General features: G+C 43.8%; 2 protein-coding genes across 2 annotated transcripts in view; both read left to right on the forward strand.

The window, feature by feature from the left end:
- Positions 1 to 8,185, forward strand: part of LOC139367855 (nidogen 1a) — a 74,705-nt gene extending 66,520 nt beyond the window's left edge. The window contains exon 22 of the mRNA XM_071106188.1: positions 6,642 to 8,185. Within this exon, the coding sequence (XP_070962289.1) occupies positions 6,642 to 6,775 (134 nt within the window). The 3' untranslated portion in view covers positions 6,776 to 8,185. The remainder of the gene's footprint in view (positions 1 to 6,641) is intronic.
- A 4,817-nt stretch (positions 8,186 to 13,002) lies between these two features.
- The window catches only part of LOC139367856 (lysosomal trafficking regulator), a 231,284-nt gene continuing 218,195 nt past the window's right edge, over positions 13,003 to 26,091 (forward strand). The window contains exons 1-2 of the mRNA XM_071106189.1: positions 13,003 to 13,086; positions 14,413 to 14,694. Coding sequence (XP_070962290.1) covers positions 14,614 to 14,694 — 81 coding nt within the window. The 5' untranslated portion in view covers positions 13,003 to 13,086; positions 14,413 to 14,613. The remainder of the gene's footprint in view (positions 13,087 to 14,412; positions 14,695 to 26,091) is intronic.

Genomic DNA, 26,091 nt, shown 5'->3' on the forward strand with positions numbered 1-26,091 from the left:
TTATTTATTTATCTTGCACCCCAGTATCTCTACTTGCACATTCATCTTCTGTACATCTACCATTCCAGTGTTTAATTGCTATATTGTAATTACTTCGCCACCATGGCCTATTTATTTCCTTAACTTACCTCATTTGCACTCACTGTATATAGACTTTTTGTTTTCTTTTGTTCTACTGTATAATTGACTGTATGTTTGTTTATTCCATATGTACTGTAACTCCATGTGTTGTTGTGTGTCGAATTGCTATGCTTTATCTTGGCCAGGTCGCAGTTGCAAATGAGAACTTGTTCTCAACTGTTAATTATCTTGGTCATATACTGTTTTAATTATCTTGGTCATATACTGTTTTAATTATCTTGGTCATACTGTTTTAATTAACTTGGTCATACTGTTTTAATTAACTTGGTCATACTGTTTTAATTATCTTGGTCATACTGTTTTAATTATCTTGGTCATATACTGTTTTAATTAACTTGGTCATAATGTTTTAATTATCTTGGTCATATACTGTTTTAATTAACTTGGTCATACTGTTTTAATTAACTTGGTCATATACTGTTGTATTTATCTTGGTCATACTGTTTTAATTATCTTGGTCATAATGTTTTAATTAACTTGGTCATACTGTTTTAATTATCTTGGTCATATACTGTTTTAATTATCTTGGTCATATACTGTTTTAATTATCTTGGTCATACTGCTTTCATTATCTTGGCCATACTGTGTTAATGATCTTGGTTATATACTGAACTTGGTCATATACTGTTTTAATGATCTTGGTCATATACTGTTTTAAAGATCTTGGTCATACTGTTTTAATTATCTTGTTCATATCAAATAAAATATATTTATATAGCCCTTCGTACATCAGCTGGTATCTCAAAGTGCTGTACAGAAACCCAGCCTAAAACCCCAAACAGCAAGCAATGCAGGTGTAGAAGCACGGTGGCTAGGAAAAACTCCCTAGAAAGGCCAAAACCTAGGAAGAAACCTAGAGAGGAACCAGGCTATGTGGGGTGGCCAGTCCTCTTCTGGCTGTGCCAGGTGGAGATCATAACAGAACATGGCCAAGATGTTCAAATGTTCATAAATTACCAGCATGGTCAAATAATAATAATCACAGGCAGAACAGTTGAAACTGGAGCAGCAGCACGGCCAGGTGGACTGGGGACAGCAAGGAGTCATCATGTCAGGTAGTCCTGAGGCATGGTCCTAGGGCTCAGGTCCTCCGAGAGAGAGAAAGAAAGAGAGAAAGAGAGAATTAGAGAGAGGACACTTAAATTCACACAGGACACCGGATAGGACAGGAGAAATACTCCAGATATAACAAACTGACCCTAGCCCCCCGACACATACACTACTGCAGCATAAATACTGGAGGCTGAGACAGGAGGGGTCAGGAGACACTGTGGCCCAATCCGATGACACCCCCGGACAGGGCCATATACTGTTTTAATTATCTTGGTCATATACTGTTTTCATTATCTTGATCATACTGTTTTAATTATCTTGGTCATATACGGTTTTATCTATCATGGTCAAATACTTTTTAAATTATATTGGTCATACTGTTTTAATTATCTTGGTCATACTGTTTTAATTATCTTGGTCATATACTGTTTTAATTATCTTGGTCATATTGTATTAAATGTCATGGTCATACTAATCTATCTTGGTCATATACTGTTTTAATTATCTTGGTCATATTTTTTATTTTTATTTTTTTCCTTTATTTAACTAGGTAAGTCAGTTAAGAACAAATTCTTATTTTCAATGACGGCCTAGGAACAGTGGGTTAACTGCCTGTTCAGGGGCAGAACGACAGATTTGTACCTTGTCAGCTCGGGGATTTGAACTTGCAACCTTCCGGTTAATTAATGAATTAATTATCTTGATCATGTACTGTTGTATTTATCATGGTCATACTGTTTTAATGAAACTGGTTATAGATGGTGTTTTTTCAAGTTATATATTCCCTGTCCACTTCACTGTGAATCTGGGGCTCCACTTCACATTCCTATCTCCCTGTGGTACCACTGTCAGCAGTAGAACTATATAACCCACATCTCCATGGTACCACTGTCAGCAGTAGAACTATATAACCCACATCTCTATGGTACCACTGTCAGCAGTAGAACTATATAACCCACATCTCTATGGTACCACTGTCAGCAGTAGAACTATATAACCCACATCTCTATGGTACCACTGTCAGCAGTAGAACTATATAACCCACATCTCCATGGTACCACTGTCAGCAGTAGAACTATATAACCCACATCTCCATGGTACCACTGTCAGCAGTAGAACTATATAACCCACATCTCTATGGTACCACTGTCAGCAGTATAACTATATAACCCACATCTCCATGGTACCACTGTCAGCAGTAGAACTATATAACCCACATCTCTATGGTACCACTGTCAGCAGTATAACTATATAACCCACATCTCCATGGTACCACTGTCAGCAGTAGAACTATATAACCCACATCTCTATGGTACCACTGTCAGCAGTAGAACTATATAACCCACATCTCTATGGTACCACTGTCAGCAGTAGAACAATATAACCCACATCTCTATGATACCACTGTCAGCAGTAGAACTATATAACCCACATCTCTATGGTACCACTGTCAGCAGTAGAACTATATAACCCACATCTCCATGGTACCACTGTCAGCAGTAGAACTATATAACCCACATCTCTATGGTACCACTGTCAGCAGTAGAACTATATAACCCACATCTCTATGGTACCACTGTCAGCAGTAGAACTATATAACCCACATCTCTATGGTACCACTGTCAGCAGTAGAACAATATAACCCACATCTCTATGGTACCACTGTCAGCAGTAGAACTATATAACCCACATCTCTATGGTACCACTGTCAGCAGTAGAACAATATAACCCACATCTCTATGGTACCACTGTCAGCAGTAGAACTATATAACCCACATCTCTATGGTACCACTGTCAGCAGTAGAACTATATAACCCACATCTCTATGGTACCACTGTCAGCAGTAGAACTATATAACCCACATCTCTATGGTACCACTGTCAGCAGTAGAACTATATAACCCACATCTCTATGGTACCACTGTCAGCAGTAGAACTATATAACCCACATCTCCATGGTACCACTGTCAGCAGTAGAACTATATAACCCACATCTCTATGGTACCACTGTCAGCAGTAGAACTATATAACCCACATCTCTATGGTACCACTGTCAGCAGTAGAACTATATAACCCACATCTCTATGGTACCACTGTCAGCAGTAGAACTATATAACCCACATCTCTATGGTACCACTGTCAGCAGTAGAACTATATAACCCACATCTCTATGGTACCACTGTCAGCAGTAGAACTATATAACCCACATCTCCATGGTACCACTGTCAGCAGTAGAACTATATAACCCACATCTCTATGGTACCACTGTCAGCAGTAGAACTATATAACCCACATCTCTATGGTACCACTGTCAGCAGTAGAACTATATAACCCACACCTCTATGGTACCACTGTCAGCAGTAGAACTATATAACCCACATCTCTATGGTACCACTGTCAGCAGTAGAACTATATAACCCACATCTCCATGGTACCACTGTCAGCAGTAGAACTATATAACCCACATCTCTATGGTACCACTGTCAGCAGTAGAACTATATAACCCACATCTCTATGGTACCACTGTCAGCAGTAGAACTATATAACCCACATCTCTATGGTACCACTGTCAGCAGTAGAACTATATAACCCACATCTCTATGGTACCACTGTCAGCAGTAGAACTATATAACCCACATCTCTATGGTACCACTGTCAGCAGTAGAACAATATAACCCACATCTCTATGGTACCACTGTCAGCAGTAGAACTATATAACCCACATCTCTATGGTACCACTGTCAGCAGTAGAACTATATAACCCACATCTCTATGGTACCACTGTCAGCAGTAGAACTATATAACCCACATCTCTATGGTACCACTGTCAGCAGTAGAACTATATAACCCACATCTCCATGGTACCACTGTCAGCAGTAGAACTATATAACCCACATCTCTATGGTACCACTGTCAGCAGTAGAACTATATAACCCACATCTCTATGGTACCACTGTCAGCAGTAGAACTATATAACCCACATCTCTATGGTACCACTGTCAGCAGTAGAACTATATAACCCACATCTCCATGGTACCACTGTCAGCAGTAGAACTATATAACCCACATCTCCATGGTACCACTGTCAGCAGTAGAACTATATAACCCACATCTCTATGGTACCACTGTCAGCAGTAGAACTATATAACCCACATCTCTATGGTACCACTGTCAGCAGTAGAACTATATAACCCACATCTCCATGGTACCACTGTCAGCAGTAGAACTATATAACCCACATCTCTATGGTACCACTGTCAGCAGTAGAACTATATAACCCACATCTCTATGGTACCACTGTCAGCAGTAGAACTATATAACCCACATCTCTATGGTACCACTGTCAGCAGTAGAACTATATAACCCACATCTCTATGATACCACTGTCAGCAGTAGAACAATATAACCCACATCTCCATGGTACCACTGTCAGCAGTAGAACAATATAACCCACATCTCCATGGTACCACTGTCAGCAGTAGAACTATATAACCCACATCTCTATGGTACCACTGTCAGCAGTAGAACTATATAACCCACATCTCTATGGTACCACTGTCAGCAGTAGAACAATATAACCCACATCTCTATGGTACCACTGTCAGCAGTAGAACTATATAACCCACATCTCTATGGTACCACTGTCAGCAGTAGAACTATATAACCCACATCTCTATGGTACCACTGTCAGCAGTAGAACTATATAACCCACATCTCCATGGTACCACTGTCAGCAGTAGAACTATATAACCCACATCTCTATGGTACCACTGTCAGCAGTAGAACTATATAACCCACATCTCTATGGTACCACTGTCAGCAGTAGAACAATATAACCCACATCTCTATGGTACCACTGTCAGCAGTAGAACTATATAACCCACATCTCTATGGTACCACTGTCAGCAGTAGAACAATATAACCCACATCTCCATGGTACCACTGTCAGCAGTAGAACTATATAACCCACATCTCTATGGTACCACTGTCAGCAGTAGAACTATATAACCCACATCTCTATGGTACCACTGTCAGCAGTAGAACGATATAACCCACATCTCTATGGTACCACTGTCAGCAGTAGAACTATATAACCCACATCTCTATGGTACCACTGTCAGCAGTAGAACTATATAACCCACATCTCTATGGTACCACTGTCAGCAGTAGAACTATATAACCCACATCTCTATGGTACCACTGTCAGCAGTAGAACTATATAACCCACATCTCCATGGTACCACTGTCAGCAGTAGAACTATATAACCCACATCTCCATGGTACCACTGTCAGCAGTAGAACTATATAACCCACATCTCTATGGTACCACTGTCAGCAGTAGAACTATATAACCCACATCTCTATGGTACCACTGTCAGCAGTAGAACTATATAACCCAAATCTCTATGGTACCACTGTCAGCAGTAGAACTATATAACCCACATCTCTATGGTACCACTGTCAGCAGTAGAACTATATAACCCACATCTCTATGGTACCACTGTCAGCAGTAGAACTATATAACCCACATCTCTATGGTACCACTGTCAGCAGTAGAACTATATAACCCACATCTCTATGGTACCACTGTCAGCAGTAGAACTATATAACCCACATCTCCATGGTACCACTGTCAGCAGTAGAACTATATAACCCACATCTCTATGGTACCACTGTCAGCAGTAGAACTATATAACCCACATCTCTATGGTACCACTGTCAGCAGTAGAACTATATAACCCACATCTCCATGGTACCACTGTCAGCAGTAGAACTATATAACCCACATCTCTATGGTACCACTGTCAGCAGTAGAACTATATAACCCACATCTCCATGGTACCACTGTCAGCAGTAGAACTATATAACCCACATCTCTATGGTACCACTGTCAGCAGTAGAACTATATAACCCACATCTCTATGGTACCATAGAGAGAAGGAGAGTAGGGCTAGTAGGGAGACTAAATGTTACTGTGTGAAGGGAGGGGTGGATACAAGCTAGATAGTATTACCCAAGGAACATCCTGAATATCTGCTGTTGTCCTCAGTTAGCGTCAGTTTCCTGGTCTGCGTCAGTTTCCTGGTCTGCGTCAGTAACCCGCTGTAACCCGCTGGGCACAAACATTGGATCAACGTGGAGAACTGATTGGAAAGTCACCAACGTAAAGGAATGTTTGGTATCTTTATTTCCACCCAACATTTCCACCGACGGGCTGGTTATATTTCTGTTGATGTCACTTTAAATTCTTGTTAGTGAACTGACCACTGTGTCCAGCGGGTCACCTTCTCTGTCTGAACCAGAACAGCCCATGTGGCGGGAACTTGTTTCTGCGTGAGGCTTTTACAACTCTTGGACAGGACGCTAGTCTTCCACAGGGCTTAACGTGGGAGGGATCAGTATTAACACGGAGCGTTAACTAATGTCTGTTTTCTTTCTTCCCACCAGGTAAAAACTACTGTGCCGTGAACAACGGAGGATGCACACATCTATGTTTGGCCACACCCAGAGGTCGCTCCTGTCTGTGTCCCAACAATGCACTGGGTGTCAGCTGTGTGGAGAGCGAGGGGAGCAGGTTTTGAGGTGGAGAGAGAGGGGGACAGGTATTGAAGTGGAGAAGGAGGGGGGCAGGTATTGAAGTGGAGAAGGAGGGGGGCCAGGTTTTGAAGTGGAGAAGGGGGGGGTAGGTTTTGAAGAGGCGGGGGGGGGGGGGGGGGGGGGGGGGGCAGGTTTTGAAGTGGAGAAGAGGGGGCCAGGTTTTGAGGTGGAGAAGGAGGGGGGTAGGTATTGAGGTGATGAGACAGACAGGGCACTCAGAAATAATGGCTACATCATGTGTATTTGATCTTATCTGTAACTCTGCATTTTTGTAAAAGGACCGTAAAGAAAGCATTTCACTGTTAGTCTACACCTGTTAGTCTACCAAGCATGTGACAAGTGGAATTGGACTTGATTTGATTCCAGGCTGACTACATTGTAGACGCCTGCCAGATCTCACAACACCTGGATGTCTGTTTAATTAACATACAGTTTATCTGCTAAGCACATCATTTGATATATCAACCAACCAATCAATCAATAACATTGACTTTATAAAGCCCTTTATATACCAGCAATCGGATGTAATATAACAAACTGGTGTTTGGCCTCGCAGTCCGTGATGTAGCATGCAACCGTTGGTTGATACAATGCAACAGAGAATACGATGTAGTCGGGCCGAGAACGTACCCATAGGTAGATAGCCTAATGTCTTCTCTCTGGTGCCCTGGGGAGTTAGATGCTGCTAGTCTCTAACGTAGAAATATAAACCATAGAACGGGTCTCATCGTTCATGTCAATGATGTCATAATGGGGTAGGCTGGCAGCCTTTACGAGTGTAGCCAAAAGATTATCAGTTAAATCATCAGGGTTAGAGCCCTTTCTGTAGATGATATTTATATCTAGACTGTAGCTGTTCTGAACATCGCCACTGAAACAATTTGATCTTTTTATCCCAGGCAGTTTTTTTTATTAATCCTGTTATAAAGTCACATACATTTTTATTTAGAATTGTAAATAAATACCTTTGAAGTATAAATACATTGTTCTATGGAGCTGTTAAGAGTATTTCAAGAAAAATGTTTTTTTTTTGTGTGTGTTAGTATTATTCTATCAAGGCAACTGTTGGTCAAAATAAATCTTAGCTTGTTACGACTCCCCTCCTTGCTCTGTGAAATGTGTGGCATCAGATCACCCCCACATCCCCAAAATGTATTTTTTGTGTGTGTTAGTATTCTATCAGGGCAACTGTTGGTCAAAATAAATCTTAGCTTGTTACGACTCCCCTCCTTGCTCTGTGAAATGTGTGGCATCAGATCACCCCCACATCCCCCATTTAAACACCATACTGAAGTATGTTACAGAGTCGACTGTATTCACTGCTGGGGTGGCAGACAGGAGTTTACTGTACATCCTGTGCAGCTATCCAATAAAAATATGTTGTTGTTTTTTTACAGATGTGTGAGATGTTTTTGTTTTGGTGGTACAAAAAGCTACATAACTTACAAAGACTTTTAAATACAAAGACGTTCCATACATCTACATTTCACAGAGGTGTGGAAGCAAAACGGGCTCCTTTCTTCAAGGGCTCCTTCTTCTACGTGGAGTTATGGCGCCCCCTGGCGTCAGCCGGATACAGTCATGTATTACAACGGGTCAATGTGTGTTCAGCTATAATACACCACTAGATGACGGTGTTGACTTAGTTTCCAACGCGATTCATACATCGACGTGAATGTTGTTATATTATCGAGTGTTAGTGAACTCATGTTACAAAGGTTGACATAATATCATTTTCGAAAGATAACTATCCCAACTTCATACCAATACACACTTAATCGATATTGTCTATTCACATAGAAATGTTGATGCAATTTAAATGATTCACGTTATGTGTAGAGTAGGCTACGCATTTATGGTAATTCAAATGACATGACATAGGCCTACGTCAGAAACAACAACGTCATTTAGCCTAGATGCCGCCTAGAAACAAACAACTAGAACAGTTAGTCCGTCATCTCGTTGTTGACGAAACGGAACACAGGTATTTCCAACTGATACGGAGGCCGTCCCGTCCTGTCCTTAAGAGTGCCTCCCAAATAGCACCTATTCACTGTTTAGTGAACTACTTTGAATTAGAGCTCTATGGGTCCTGGTCAAAATGAGTGCACTACAAAGGGAATAAGATGACATCTAGGACGCTGTTTGGGACGTAGCCTAAAGTACCTTCAGAAAGATTTCATACCTTTTGAGGAATTCCACATTTTGTTGTGTTACAGCTTGAATTCAATATTGATTCAATATTTTTTTTCTCACCCATCTCCACACAATACCCCATAATAACAAAGGCAAAACATGTTTTCAGTAAATTTTTGCAAATTACGAAATACAGCAATACTTCATTTACATAAGTATTTACACCATTGAGACTATACTTTGTAGAAGCACCTTCGGCAGCGGTTTTAGCTGTGAGTCTTTTGGGGTATGGCTCTTAGAGAGCTCCACACCTGTATTGTACAACATCTTCAAGCTCTGTCAAATTGGTTGTTGATCATTGCTAGACAACCCTTTTCAGGTCTTGCCATAGATTTTCAAGTAGATTTGAGTGAAAACTGTAACTCTGCCACTCAGGAACATCCACTGTCATCCTTCCTGGTAAGCAACTCCAGTGTATATTTGGCCTTGTGTTTAAGTTTTAGTCCTGCTGAAAGGTGAATTAATCTCAGTGTCTGATGGAAAGAAGACTGAACCAGGTTTTCCTCTAGGACGTTGCCTGTGTTTAGCTCCATTCTGTTTATTTTTTATCCTGAAAAACTCCCAAAGTCCTTAATGATTACAAGCATACCCATAACATGATGCAGCCACCACTATGCTTGAAAATATGAAGAGTGATACTCAGTAATGTGTTGTATTGGATTTACCTCAAACATAATACTTTGTATTCAGGACAAAAAGTGAATAGCTTTGTCACATTTTTTGCAGTATTACTTTAGTGCCTTGTTGCAAACAGGATGCATGTTTTGGAATATTTTTATTCTGTACAGGCTTCCTTCTTTTCACTGTCAATTAGGTTAGTATTGTGGAGTAACTACAATGTTGTTGATCCATCCTCAGTTTTCTCCTATCACAGCCATTAAACTCTGTAACTGTTATAAAGTCACCATTGGCCTCATGGTGAAATCCCTGAGCGGTTTCCTTCCTCTCCGGCAACTGAGTTAGGAAGGACGCCTGTATCTTTGTAGTGACTGGATGCATTTATACACCATCTGAAGTGTAATTAATAACTTCACCATGCTCAAAGGGATATTCAATGTCTGCTTGTTTTTTTACCCATCTACCAATAGGTGCCCTTCTTTGTGAGGCATTGGAAAACCTCCCTGGTTGAATCTGTGTTTGAAATTCACTGCTCGACTGAGAGACCTTACAGATAATTGTAGGGTACAGAGATGAGGTAGTCATTCAAAAATCATGTTAAACCCTATTATTGCACACGGAGTGAGTCCAGGCAATGTATTATGTGACTTGTTAAGCACAGTTTTACTTCTTAACTCCTAGGCCAAATCTCAATTCAATACATTTTCAAAATGTGGGAAAAGTCAATGGGTGACAGAATTGCTAAGAAAAAGCCATATCTCAGACTGGCCAATAAAAATAAAAGATTAAGATGGGCAAAAGAACACAGACACTGGACAGAGGAACTCTGCCTTGAAGTCACCTCTTCACTGTTGACATCGAGATGTTTTGCAGGTACTATTTAATGAAGCTGCCAGTTGAGGACTTGTGAGGCGAGGCGTCTGTTTCTCAAACTAGACACGCCAATATACTTGTCCTCTTGCTCAGTTGTGCACCGGGGCCTCCCTTTCTATTCTGGTTAGCGCCAGTTTGCTCTGTTCTGTGAAGGGAGTAGTACACAGTGTTCTACCTGATCTTCAGTTTCTTGGCAATTTCTCACATGGAATAGCCTTAATTTCTCCGAACAAGAATAGACTGATGAGTTGCAGAAGAAAGTTATTTGTTTCTGGCCATTTTGAGCCTGTAATCGAACCCACAAATGCTGATGCTCCAGATACTCAATTAGGCCAGTTTTATTGCTTCTTTAATCAGAACAACAGTTTTCAGCAGTGCTAACATAATTGCAAAAGGGTTTTTTAATTACCAATTAGCCTTTTAAAATTATAAACTTGGATTAGCTAACACAACGTTCCATTGGAACACAGAAGTGATGGTTGCTGATGATGGGCCTATGTACGCCTGTGTAGATATTCCATAAAAAATCCACCTTTTTCAGCTACAACAGTCATTTACAACATTAACAATGTCTACACTGTATTTCTGATCAATTTGATGTGATTTTAATGGACAAAAAATGTGCCTTTCTTTCAAAAATGGTAGTGTGTGTGTATATATGTGTATATGTGTATATATGTATATATATATATATATATATATATATATATATTATATATATATAATATATTATTATTATATATATATAAACATTGAAATAAAAAAATTGAATTAAGATATATGGAAATATTAGGAAGAGCAATGTCTGGAGAATAATTTACACTGTAATGTGTACTCCGTACTCTATAATGTGTACTCCGGACTCTATAATGTGTACTCCGGACTCTATAATGTGTGCTCCGGACTCTATAATGTGTACTCCGGACTCTATAATGTGTACTCCGGACTCTATAATGTGTTCTCCGGACTCAATAATGTGTACTCCGGACTCTATAATGTGTACTCCGGACTCTATAATGTGTACTCCGGACTCTGTAATGTGTACTCCGGACTCTATAATGTGTACTCCGGACTCTATAATGTGTACTCCGTACTCTATAATGTGTACTCCGGACTCTGTAATGTGTACTCCGGACACTGATATTGCTCTTCCTAATATTTCTAAGTTTCTTATTTCTATGTTTCTTTTACTTTTAGATTTGTGTGTATTGTGTATTGTTAGATATTACTGCACTATTGGAGCTAGAAACAAAAGCATTTTGCTACACCCGCAATAACATCTGTTAAATATGTGTATGGACCAATAACATCTGTTAAATATGTGTATGGACCAATAACATCTGTTAAATATGTGTATGGACCAATAACATATGTTAAATATGTGTATGGACCAATAACATCTGTTAAATATGTGTATGGACCAATAACATCTGATAAATATGGACCAATAACATCTGATAAATATGGACCAATAACATCTGTTAAATATGTGTATGGACCAATAACATCTGATAAATATGGACCAATAACATCTGATAAATATGGACCAATAACATCTGCTAAATATGTGTATGGACCAATAACATATGTTAAATATGTGTATGGACCAATAACATCTGCTAAACATGTGTATGGACCAATAACATCTGTTAAATATGTGTATGGACCAATAACATCTGCTAAATATGTGTATGGACCAATAACATCTGCTAAATATGTGCATGGACCAATAACATCTGTTAAATATGTGTATGCGGGCAATATCATTTGATTTGATGGTGCTGAGAGGAAGCCCTGTGGCCTGCAGTGGGAGAAGACTGGGAGAAAGATGGATTTTGGCCTATGAAACGTTTGATCTCCATACAATGTTCTGTTTACAAAACTAGAATCTGTAACAAACAGAGTGCACTGCGTGTTGTGGACTTTACTCTTTGCCAAAGTAAAAAAAAAATGCGTTGATCAGGAGTGACAGGGCAAGTTGAGTTACTGCACACACGCACTTCCCAGTGTAAGGCGTTCCCTAATGGCAATATGCAAATAAATGCCAGAACGTGCCAATAGGATCTCGCTGGCTGGTGCTTGCCTCCGCCCACATCCTTGCCAGGCATCCTGTTTTTTTTCTCAACACAAGAAAAACCAACATCACTGTAAAGGCCTATTATAAAGCTAACTCAGTATATTAAAAAAAAGGCTCCATTGCACCGTGTGTTTGTAGTAGGACATTTTATTTTTCGGTGAATTCAGGGCAAATTCCTGTCTCGTATAAAACTGCTTCAAAAACATTCAAATGTTCTCTCTCTTGCATCCCGTGAAAATGGTCTGCTCGTCGTGTGCCCCTTTGTAACTGTGCTGTAAGAGAGAGAGAGAGCCCGCCCACAGAGGGGACACACTGATGACGTCAGATGATTGACAGGTCTGTCAGAGCGTGTCCGTACAGAACATGATTGATTGATAGGGGGCGGGTGTTAAAGCCTCTTTTTTTCATCCAATGGCGACTAGCCCACAGGTCCGTGGCGGTTTTGTCGTCCTCCGTTTGTCTATTCGGTATGATACCGTGGATAGTTTACCGCTTGGAAAGCATCCTGGATACTCTCCTGGGGACGAACGAGTATGTGAGAATAACTAGATAACGTGACTTGCCATTTTCAGCCGCTTGTAAAAGTGAAAGAGTGATCGTTTGAAGCTTTCTAAAGGCTTTTTAGAACGGTTTGGTATCGTTTCGTTCTGCAGACGCGTCGTTGGAAATGTGGGACGTTTCAGTTTGACAGCTCTAGCTAGCAAATGCAGTAGCTACACAGCTGAGACAGTCTATTACGGGCAAATGAGTCCTTGTGGCTTTTTTCCCAACACCGGAGCCCGCAATTCTACTATCTAGCCATCTCATTTTCAAACAGTAAGCACTGGCCAGGATTTTAATTTTGAAATGTGCCATTTGCTGCTTGCGCCGGACACAATAAGTTAGCGTAGCTAGCTGTGTCGCTAATATGCTATCTAAGGCTAGCAACTATTGACAGCTACTAGCCAGCGGTTACCATGCAGTCTGTTGTGATGTATGCCGCGTTCAAAACAACAGGGAACTGAGAGATCTCCGACTTTCAGTGCGTTCAAAGCAACTGGAAACTCGGAGGGGAAGGGGGGTTTAGGGTCTTCATTCTAGGGCTCTGACTTTTCGACCTGAAGTTCGCTGACGTTATGATTTGACTTCGTATTTTCCCGAGTTCACAGATGTGTTGAACGCGTCAGTAGTCCCCAAGAGAGCCTGCGATGCGACTTTCGCTTTTGGACGTTAAAGGGATACTTTTGAGATTTTGGCAAATTGGCAATGTGGCCATTTATCTACTTCCACAGAGTCAGATGAACTCGTGGATACCATTTTATGTCTCTGTGTCCAGTATGAAATAAGTTAAGAGGTTGTTTTGGGAGCCAATGCTAAATAGCGTTATCGCAATGAATGGAAGTCTATGTGTATCTACTAGCATGCTAGCAGATACCCAAAGACTTAGTCATTGCGCTATCGCTGGTTAGCATTGGCTCCCAAAACAACCTCTTAACTTATTTCATACTGGACACAGAGACACAAAAATTTAAGGTATCCGTTTAACAAGTGGACATTCCCTCTCAACTCTTCTACATTTACTGGATTGGTTGAGTGGTTGAAGAAGAGAATCTCCCTCAACAGTTCATTTTCTTCTCAAGACCAGTATGTAGGGGATCTAGTTTCAGTCATTTCTTTAACGCCTGCTATGTTAATAGTTAATAGTTATGATGTGAGAAGAGTGGAAATTATTTTTAAAAAATTGTCATTTATTGACAACATATTCGTTTAAACATATAGCTAGCTAGCAGATGACCAAGTACAGTGTTGTTTACACCCAACAAGATGATGATGTTTGCAAAAGTGTCAACACTTGTTTTATTATGATGTTTTCTGCAGGAACCAACAAACAGAAGCAACACTGACAGTTTCAACCATCTGTTCTAGCTACAGCCAGACTTCATGGATTATGTGTGACTCACTAGGATAAACTGAGCTGCCCCTGGTTAGCATTTGACTTCCTCCGATGAGGAGTGAGTCAGTCACTGTCCCCAACCGCACCTTGTTCTGCTGCCTGGAGTAGACCTACAGTCCGGGGACATGGCCAATCCACACCTGGCTAACCTGGCCTTTGCCTGGGAGAAGTACATGGACTGTCGAGTACAAGGAGCAGAGCTACAGGTAGGTCCAGTAGCAAGCCACAGCGTAGCTTTGGTCCAGGGCACTACGAAGCTAACGACCCGGACTAGAGCTGGCCACAACACAACTCATATGACACAAGATACTTTTTGTGTGATTACGTTACAGCACTAGCAGCCTGATTGTTTTTGTTGTTGTTGTATGACTTTTTAAAAGTAGGTTTCTGTCAATGAATAATATGTGAAATACACTACTGTAGATGTGGAAAATCCCTACTGCAGTATACTAGCCTAATATAGAGACATTGGCTCTAATGCACATGGATACCAGTAGTATAATGGCTTAATGGGATGTTTGCTGCTATTCATTATACCACTGGTCATTACTTAACTGGGGTCCGGTAAGCCACATGGTCTACTTTGTAGATTTTTCCGGTAAGGAGATTAGACCAACTCAGGAGTATAAGAATGGTGATCGTTCATCACAGGATTAAGCTGATCGAGGAAAACATTTGTGGGGAAACATCTGTTTCGTCTTGCCCCTAGGTGAACGGCCCGTTGGTTTGCCCCTAGGTGCACGGCCCGTCGGTTTGCCCCTAGGTGAACGGCCCGTCGGTTTGCCCCTAGGTGAACGTCCCGTCGGTTTGCCCCTAGGTGCACGGCCCGTCGGCTTGCCCCTAGGTGAACGGCCCGTCGTCTTGCCCCTAGGTGCACGGCCCGTCGGTTTGCCCCTAGGTGCACGGCCCGTCGGTTTGCCCCTAGGTGCACGGCCCGTCGTCTTGCCCCTAGGTGCACGGCCCGTCGGTTTGCCCCTAGGTGCACGGCCCGTCGGTTTGCCCCTAGGTGCACGGCCCGTCGGTTTGCCCCTAGGTGCACGGCCCGTCGGTTTGCCCCTAGGTGCACGGCCCGTCGGCTTGCCCCTAGGTGCACGGCCCGTCGGCTTGCCCCTAGGTGCACGGCCCGTCGGTTTGCCCCTAGGTGCACGGCCCGTCGTCTTGCCCCTAGGTGCACGGCCCGTCGTCTTGCCCCTAGGTGCACGGCCCGTCGGCTTGCCCCTAGGTGCACGGCCCGTCGGCTTGCCCCTAGGTGCACGGCCCGTCGGCTTGCCCCTAGGTGCACGGCCCGTCGGCTTGCCCCTAGGTGCACGGCCCGTCGGCTTGCCCCTAGGTGCACGGCCCGTCGGCTTGCCCCTAGGTGCACGGCCCGTCGGCTTGCCCCTAGGTGCACGGCCCGTCGGCTTGCCCCTAGGTGCACGGCCCGTCGGCTTGCCCCTAGGTGCACGGCGCGTCGGTTTGCCCCTAGGTGCACGGCCCGTCGGTTTGCCCCTAGGTGAACGGCCCGTCGGTTTGGCTACTTCAGTCACATCAGGGAAAGGGAAAGTTGCTTCTGCAGAATTCTCTATAAAGAAACATGGATTGATAACAGGCCTGATGGTTCAGTCTGTCTAGTTTGTGTTTTTTATTTAACCTTTTATTTAACTAGGAAAGTCAGTTAAGAACAAATTCTTATTTACAATGACAATTTTTACCTTGTCTGTTCGGGAATTCGATCCAGCAACATTTTGGTTACTGGCCCAACGCTCTAACCTCTAGGCTACCTGCCGCCCCAACGCTCTAACCACTAGGCTACCTGCCGCACCAACGCTCTAACCACTAGGCTACCTGCCGCACCAACGCTCTAACCACTAGGCTACCTGCCGCACCAACGCTCTAACCACTAGGCTACCTGCCGCCCCAACGCTCTAACCACTAGGCTACCTGCCGCCCCAACGCTCTAACCACTAGGCTACCTGCCGCCCCAACGCTCTAACCACTAGGCTACCTGCCGCCCCAACGCTCTAACCACTAGGCTACCTGCCGCCCCAACGCTCTAACCACTAGGCTACCTGCCGCCCGTATGGCAAAGAGTCTAGCCTGTGTGTTAATATGGGAGGTCTCTTCTGTGCCACATCATCAGTGCTATACAGACTAGTTTAGAGGACTATAGACTAGTGCAGCCTGTTAATATAGAAGGTCTCTTCTGTGCCACATCATCAGTGCTATACAGACTAGTTTAGAGGACTATAGACTAGTGCAGCCTGTTAATATAGAAGGTCTCTTCTGTGCCACATCATCAGTGCTATACAGACTAGTTTAGACTACTTGAAGTCTGGATTTACTTGTGATGTGGCTGTGGTCTGGTGTGGATGCCAAGTGGTAGTTCACTAAAACCTCAATCATGTCTTTCCAAATGGGAACAGAGTAGGTCAGAGGCTCATGAAAAGGCTGTGTGTGTGTTGACTGGTTTGTGTGTGTGTGTTGACTGGTCTGTTTAATCTTGTGCTGAGCGATTAACCAAAATGTATTTTTTTCTCCCTGGTTATTAAACAACTAGTTGACCGTTCGTTCTTGACCTGATTTGTAGTTGAACCATGTGGGACGCTGGGCTGAAGGGAGTTGTAGTTTTCATTAAGTAAAATAATGTTCAACCTCGTTCAGGCAGAAACGTGGTAATTAACTACAATGACCATAATCCATTGTGACGGTTCTTTCTGGTTTGGACAGAGATGGATACATTTTTACACCTGCTAATTTAGTTTAGAAACAGAGTGCATTTACCTTATGAGAGAAGAATGTACGCAACACAACAAGAGAGAGGGATAGAGACAGTTTGTGGAACTATACCTTATCTACTTTGATAAACAAGTACAATGATTTAGGCAGCTCTGCAGCATACTTAAGCAGACTGGCCACCGACAGAAGGTCCACCGACAGAGGGGCCACCGACAGAGGGGCCACCGACAGTACAGTATGAGGAGGACAACATTGTCTGGCTGTTACTGCCACCCAATGTGAACCTGACAGTTTTTTTTTGCAATTGAATGTTCACAATTGTTGGACATGGAAAAGTCATGTATAGTTAATGGAAAAGTCATTCAATTCCATCTTTCAAAATTAGTTTGAACCCTGGTTTTAACTGATAGACAAGCCAGCATGAGACGGACGGAGGAGCTGTGAGCTACAGCATAGTTGATTAGGTGGGTGTGAGTGTTAACCACAGCTTGCCTGCTGGGTGTCTGTCTGGCCAAGAATACGAAGCACAGGGCTTTTTCTCAGTTACTAGACTAAGCCCAGTCTGAAGGGCCTGAGTAAAATAGTAACTACCAAACTGAGCTGTCTGTTTTGGAGGAAGTTGTGTTTAGTTCTGACCTCTCCCAGGCCACCACTACACCATATAAACTGATGGCACTTCCCTCCTCTCACTGGTGTATCTTTCTGGTTTTTCTGACCTCTCCCAGGCCTATCTGTTGTGAACCAACTCCACCTCCCCCTCTCTTTCTGGTACCTCTCACCCCATGACCGTGAGTCTTCAACAGAGAGATCACCAGACTCCGATTAGTCTGCTCCACCACCAGAGTAAAGCCTGGGATTGGACTGCAGTGCCACTGATCTCAGATCAGGTCCCCTGTTGTCCATTTTAATCCTATTCATTATGATCAGAAGGCAAAAGCTGACCCCAGATCACAACGGGCCCTATCCTGGATATTCACAGCATTGCGTATTCCGTGGACTCGTAGCGCTCTGCTCTGAGTCATACTGAGCCTTAATAATGCTTTTTTTTGTCAAGGGGGAAGTCACAAGATCACTTGTTTCTATGGAGATATACTGGGTCTTTTAACAATGACCTAGTTACTGTAGGCTTCAGAAAGGAGATGAGGTATCCTCCATTCAAATACAAGCTATTTGTATGGTGTCCTCTGCTCCTTCTGTAAAAGCATTGATGTATCACTTAGGCTCGTAGCGGAAGCTCTAGTTCTGTTCAAACTAAGACTTTCCAGTGCCATGGTCCTCACTCTGGTTACCACACACTAGTTAGTGGTGTGGTAACCAACAGGTCTGGGATGATTCTGGGGTAGGTGTTTTGAAAAGCGGAGAGGATTGTTTTTTTCTTTCTTCCATTGGATATTAAAACCTCATCGACTGCTCTTCTCTCTGGAGAGAGGAGAGAAGAAGAGCAGTCAAGGAGGGAGAGAGAAGTGACAAGATGGCGCCTACAGACACGGTTGCCCTGTTTTCTAGCTCCTATCCAACTTTGCAGTATGTTTTTTTGTGTGTGTTATTTCTTACATTATGTACTCAGAACGTTTCTAGTATTATTACCTACAGCCAGAAATAACTTTGACATTAGATTGGCGGTCACTCGCTATAAATAACTTTGACATTAGATTGGCGGTCACTCGCCATAAATAACTTTGACATTAGATTGGCGGTCACTCGCTATAAATAACTGACATTAGATTGGCGGTCACTCGCCATAAATAACTTTGACATTAGATTGGCGGTCACTCACTATAAATAACTGACATTAGATTGGCGGTCACTCACTATAAATAACTGACATTAGATTGGCGGTCACTCACTATAAATAACTGACATTAGATTGGCGGTCACTCACCATAAATAACTGACATTAGATTGGCGGTCACTCACTATAAATAACTGACATTAGATTGGCGGTCACTCGCCATAAATAACTGACATTAGATTGGCGGTCACTCACTATAAATAACTTTGACATTAGATTGGTGGTCACTTGCTATAAATAGCTTTGACATTAGATTGGTGGTCACTTGCTATAAATAACTTTGACATTAGATTGGTGGTCACTTGCTATAAATAGCTTTGACATTAGATTGGTGGTCACTTGCTATAAATAACTGACATTAGATTGGCGGTCACTCACCAGAAATGTGACCTCCCTGAACTGGATCCTTTGTTTGGACTTCCTGAAGCAGCCCCGTTCATCCCAGGTGCTATACCATAAAATCGACGCCGGAGATGAGAAGTGAGTTTGTAGTCAGGCTCAGGCAGCGAGCAAACCATCCACCACGTCCTAGTATATTACTCGCTAACGTTCAGTCCCTGGACAATAAAGTAGATGAGCTCAGGGCGAGGATCTCCTTCCAGAGAGACATCAGGGACCGTAACATACTCTGTTATACAGAATCATGGCTTTCTCCAGATATATTGTCTAGAGTTGGAAATTGCCAGGGACCTCACAATACGATGCTTAGGTGCCCATACACCCGTGGTAAGGACTGTTCAATGTTGGTCTGACCAATCTGAGCTCCAAGACTGTTTTGATCACTCGGACTGAGAAATGTTCCAGGTGGCCTCTGGGAATAGTATCGACATATACACGGACTGTGTCTGGGTTCACCAGGAAGTGCATAGAAGATGTACCTACTGTGACGATAAGAACTTATCCAAACCAAAAACCGTGGATAGATGGCAGCATTTGTGCGAAGCTGAATGCGAGAACCACCACATTTATCCACAGCAAGGTGACTGGGAACATGGACGTGTACAAACAGACCAGCTATGACCTCTGTAAGGCCGTCGGAGGCAAAACGACAGTACAGGGACAATTTGGAGTCGCAATTCAACAGCTCAGACACGAGACGCATGTGGAAGGGACTCCAAACAATCACCGATTCAGAAAGGGAAAGTCATCCACGTCGCAGACACCAACGCCTCGCTCCTGACAAGCTACAAACCTTCTCCCGCAAATTCATTACTTAAAAATCATAATGTAATTTTCCGGATTTTTGTTTTAGATTCCGTCTTTCACAGTTGAAGTGTACAGATGACAAAAATTACAGACCTCTACATCCTTTGTAAGTAGGAAAACCTGCCGATTTTGTAGGTCTTCAAATACTTGTTCTCCCCACTGTATATGGGGCTTTGGTGACAAAACGGATGGCACTGTGATAAACTGCATCCAATTTGCTGAGTAGAGTGTTGGAGGCTATTTTGTAAATGACATCGCTGAATTCAAGGATCTGTAGGATAGTCAGTTTTACGAGGGTATGTTTGGCAGCATAAGTGAAGGATGCTTTGTTGCGAAATAAGGAGCTGATTCTAGATTTAATTTTGGATTGGAGATGCTTAATGTGAGTCTGGAAGGAGAGTTTACAGTCTAACCAGACACCTAGGTATTTGTAGTTGTCCACATATTCTATGTCAGAACCGTCCAGAGTAGTGATGCTGGGCGGGCGGGCAGGTGCAGGCACCGGTCGGTTGAATAGCATGCATTTAGTTTTACTTGCATTTAAGAGCAGTTGGAGGCCACGGAAGGAGTGTTGTATGGCATTGAAGCTTGTCTGGAGGTTAGTTAATAACACAGTGTTCAAAGAAGGGCCAGAAGTATACCGAATGGTGTCGTCTGCGTAGAGGTGGATCAGAGAATCACCAGCAGCAAGAGTGACGACATTGATGTATACAGAGAAATGAGTCTGCCCGAGAATTGAACCCTGTGGCACCCCTGTAGAGACTGCCAGAGGTACAGACAACAGGCCCTCCGATTTGACATACTTAACTCTAGAAGTAGTTGGTGAACCAGTGGAGGCAATAATTTGAGACACCAAGGCTGTTGATTCTGCCGATAAGAATGCGGTGCTTGACAGAGTCGAGAGCCTTGGCCAGGTCAATGAAGACGGCTACACAGTATTGTCTTTTATCGATGGCAGTTATGATATCGTTTAGGACCTTGAGTGTGGCTGAGGTGCACCCATGACCAGATTGCGTAGCAGAAAAGGTACGGTGGGATTCTAAATGGTCGGTGATCTGTTTGTTGACTTGCCTTTCGAAGACCTTAGAAAGGCAGGGTAGGATAGATATAGGTCTGTAACAGTTTGGGTCTAGAGTGAATCCCCCTTTGAAGAGGGGGATGACCGCTGCAGCTTTCCAATCTTTGGGAATCTCAGACGACACGAAAGAGATGTTGAATAGGCTAGTAATAGGGGTTGCATCAATTGCGTCGGATAATTTTTAGAAAGAGAGGGTCCAGATTATCTAGCCCGGCTGATTTGTAGGGGTCCAGATTTTGCAGATCTTTCAGAACATCAGCCAACTGGATTTGGGTGAAGGAGAAATTGGGGAGGCTTGGATAAGTTGCTGTGGGGGTGAAGGGCAGTTGACCGGGGTAGGGGTAGCCAGGGGTAGCCAGGTGGAAAGCATGGCAAGCTGAAGAAAAACGCTCATCCTTGACATGTTTCTACCACTTGATTGAAGTCCATCTGTGGTAAATTCAAACGACTGGACATGATTTGGAAAGACACACCTGTCTATATAAGGTCCCACAGTTCACAGTGCATGTCAGAGCAAAAATCTGGGGGTAGGGTACCAAAAACTCTCTACAGGATTGAAGTTCCCCAAGATCAGTGACCTCCATCATTCTTAAATGGAAGAAGTTTGGAACAACCAAGACTCTTCCTAGACCTGGCCGCACGGCCAAACTGAGCAATCTGGGAATAATGATCTTGGTCAGGTAGATGACCAAGAACTCAATGGTCACTCTGACACAGCTACAGAGTTCCTCTGTGCAGATGGGAGAACCTTCCAGAAGGACAACCATCTCTGCAGCACTCCACCAATCACTACTTTATGGTAGAGTGACCAGACTGATGCCACTCCTCAGTAAAAGGCACATGACAGCCTGCTTGGAGTTTGCCAAAAGGCACCTTAAGACTCTCGAACCATGAGAAAGAAGATGATCTAGTCTGATGATCCCAAGTTTGAACTCTGGCCTGAATGCCAAGCGTCACGTCTAGAGGAAACCTGGCACCATCCCTAGAGTGAAGCATGGTGGTGGCAACATGCTGTGGGATGTTTTTTCAGCGGCGGGGACTGGGAGACTAGTCTTGATGAAAGCAAAGATGAACGGAGCAAGGTAAAGAGATGAGAGAACCTGCTCCAGGACCTCCGACTGGGGTGAAGGTTCACCTTCAAACAGGACAACGACCATAAGCACACAGCCATGACAACGCAGGAGTGGCTTTGGGACAAGTCTCAAATATCCTTGAGTGGCCCAGCCAGAGTACTGAGTAAAGGGTCTGAATACTTATGTAAATGTGATTTATTTATTTATTTTAGTAAATGAGCAAACATTTCTAGTTTTTGCTTTGTCATTATGGGGTATAGTGTGTAGACCGAGGGGGGGACGTTGCTCATTCTGATTTATATTCAGGACTCTGACGTTGCTCATTCTGATTTATATTCCGGACTCTGACGTTGCTCATTCTGATTTATATTCCTGACTCTGACGTTGCTCATTCTGATTTATATTCAGGACTCTGACGTTGCTCATTCTGATTTATATTCCGGACTCTGACGTTGCTCATTCTGATTTATATTCAGGACTCTGACGTTGCTCATTCTGATTTATATTCCGGACTCTGACGTTGCTCATTCTGATATGTCTTCATTTCTTGTTCTTTTTCTAACTCTTGGATTAGGTATTTCTAGATACTGCTGCGTTGTCCGCGCTAGAAACTTAACATAACTGCAAAACTGCATGCGACCAATAAACTTTTTGGATTTGATGTGAGGACAACATGCATTAAAGCAAATGAGCTTCAATATCAGTCAGTGTCTTTGTGAAATTGGGGTCAGTCAGGTGTTTTGGAGGGCCACTCCGCCCCCTCTGGTATGACAGGGTTCAGAATGACTACTACTACTCATGTCCCCAGTTGCCATGGAGACCCCCCCCACCACCTTGTACAACAGAGTAGCAGCAGATGCCTCAGTCTGTTCTCTTCTGAGTTATTATCGTGGCTCTGTTTAATGACAGGCTGGGTAACATCATCTGTGTGCCTCTCTCACGCACACAGCAGTCCACACACTGGGTGTAATGACAGTGTTTGTAGCATCTTCCTCTCTTGGTATAATTAATCTAGTTTCATCCCTGCTGCTGCAGCTCTCTCTCCTCCCCCTCTAACTCACCTGATAACAAACAGCTCTCTCTCCTCCCCCTCTAACTCACCTGATAACAAACAGCTCTCTCTCCTCCCCCTCTAACTCACCTGATAACAGACAGCTCTCTCTCCTCCCCCTCTAACTCACCTGATAACAAACAGCTCTCTCTCCTCCCCCTCTAACTCACCTGATAACAAACAGCTCTCTCTCCTCCCCCTCTAACTCACCTGATAACAAACAGCTCTCTCTCCTCCCCCTCTAACGCACCTGATAACAAATAGCTCTCTCTCCTCCCCCTCTAACTCACCTGATAACAAACAGCTCTCTCTCCTCCCCCTCTAACTCACCTGATAACAAACAGCTCTCTCTCCTCCCCCTCTAACTCACCTGATAACAAACAGCTCTCTCTCCTCCCCCTCTAACTCACCTGATAACAGACAGCTCTCTCTCCTCCCCCTCTAACTCACCTGATAACAAATAGCTCTCTCTCCTCCCCCTCTAACTCACCTGATAACAAACAGCTCTCTCTCCTCCCCCTCTAACTCACCTGATAACAAACAGCTCTCTCTCCTCCCCCTCTAACTCACCTGATAACAAACAGCTCTCTCTCCTCCCCCTCTAACTCACCTGATAACAAACAGCTCTCTCTCCTCCCCCTCTAACTCACCTGATAACAGACAGCTCTCTCTCCTCCCCCTCTAACTCACCTGATAACAGACAGCTCTCTCCTCCTCCAACTTCTCCTCTAACTCTCCCTCTCCTCTCCTCTAAGACAGCTCTCTCCTCTCCTCTAAGACAGCTCTCTCTCCTGTCTCTGATGACAGACAGCTCTCTCTCCTGTCTCTGATGACAGACAGCTCTCTCTCCTGTCTCTGATGACAGACAGCTCTCTCTCCTGTCTCTGATGACAGACAGCCCTCTCTCCTCTCTCCTCTGATGACAGACAGCTCTCTCTCTCTCTCCTCTGATGACAGACAGCTCTCTCTCTCCTCTGATGACAGACAGCTCTCTCTCTCTCTCCTCTGATGACAGACAGCTCTCTCTCTCTCTCTCTCTCTGATGACGGCCAGCTCTCTCTCTCTCTCCTCTGATGACGGCCAGCTCTCTCTCTCTCTCCTCTGATGACGGCCAGCTCTCTCTCTCTCTCCTCTGATGACGGCCAGCTCTCTCTCTCTCTCTCTCTCTCTCTCCTCGGATGACGGCCAGCTCTCTCTCTCTCTCTCCTCGGATGACGGCCAGCTCTCTCTCTCTCTCTCCTCGGATGACGGCCAGCTCTCTCTCTCTCTCTCCTCGGATGACGGACAGCTCTCTCTCTCTCTCCTCGGATGACGGACAGCTCTCTCTCTCTCCTCGGATGACGGACAGCTCTCTCTCTCTCTCCTCGGATGACGGACAGCTCTCTCTCTCTCTCTCTCCTCGGATGACAGACAGCTCTCTCTCTCTCTCTCTCTCTCTCTCCTCGGATGACAGACAGCTCTCTCTCTCTCTCTCTCTCTCCTCGGATGACAGACAGCTCTCTCTCTCCTCGGATGACAGACAGCTCTCTCTCTCCTCGGATGACAGACAGCCCTCTCTCTGATGACAGACAGCCCTCTCTCCTCTCCTGTACTCGATCTCTCACCTGATAGCAGGCAGAGCTGTGCTGATCTCCTCATGTCTCTCTCTATATGTCTCTGCCTCAGTGGATCAGCGGACAGGGATAACAGCTGAATCAACATGCTTCCAGTCTGTCTAGTTATCTGTCCTGTGAGGGGTTCCCTGGTGTATTTAACTAGAGACCCTCCCTATTGGTCTGGTGCTTGTACTGCAGAGGGCTACGATTGATTGTTTGTGTGTGTGTGTGTGTGTACTCGACAACCCTGCAATTCTCTTGTCTCTGTTGTGCTGATGTCAGGGGTTTCCATAGTTACCCAGCTGTGTGATGGAGACGCACGGTGACAGGCCGCTCCACCCACACAGACTCTGTATCTGTCTCAAATCAAATGTTCAAATCAAATGTTCTTTGTCACATGCTTCATAAACCAGCAGTGTAGACTAACAGTGAATCATTCATTCATAGTAATAATAGTATTAATAGTTAATATTCAGATCTACCTCAATTACCTGGTACCCCTGCACGTCCATGTTGTACCTGGTACTCCCTGTATATAGCCATGTTGTTACCTGGTACCCCCTGTATATAGCCATGTTGTTACCTGGTACCCCCTGTATATAGCCATGTTGTTACCTGGTACCCCCTGTATATAGCCATGTTGTTACCTGGTACCCCTGCACGTCCATGTTATTACCTGGTACCCCTGCACGTCCATGTTGTTACCTGGTACCCCTGTATATAACCATGTTATTACCTGGTACCCCTGCACCTCCATGTTGTTACCTGGTACCCCTGCACGTCCATGTTGTTACCTGGTACCCCTGCACGTCCATGTTGTTACCTGGTACCCCTGCACGTCCATGTTATTACCTGGTACCCCTGTATATAACCATGTTATTACCTGGTACCCCTGCACCTCCATGTTGTTACCTGGTACCCCTGCACGTCCATGTTGTTACCTGGTACCCCTGCACGTCCATGTTGTTACCTGGTACCCCTGCACGTACATGTTTTTACCTGGTACCCCTGCACGTCCATGTTGTTACCTGGTACCCCTGTATATAACCATGTTATTACCTGGTACCCCTGCACCTCCATGTTGTTACCTGGT

Source organism: Oncorhynchus clarkii, chromosome 16, assembly GCF_045791955.1.
Source record: "Oncorhynchus clarkii lewisi isolate Uvic-CL-2024 chromosome 16, UVic_Ocla_1.0, whole genome shotgun sequence".
Lineage (NCBI taxonomy): Eukaryota > Metazoa > Chordata > Actinopteri > Salmoniformes > Salmonidae > Oncorhynchus > Oncorhynchus clarkii.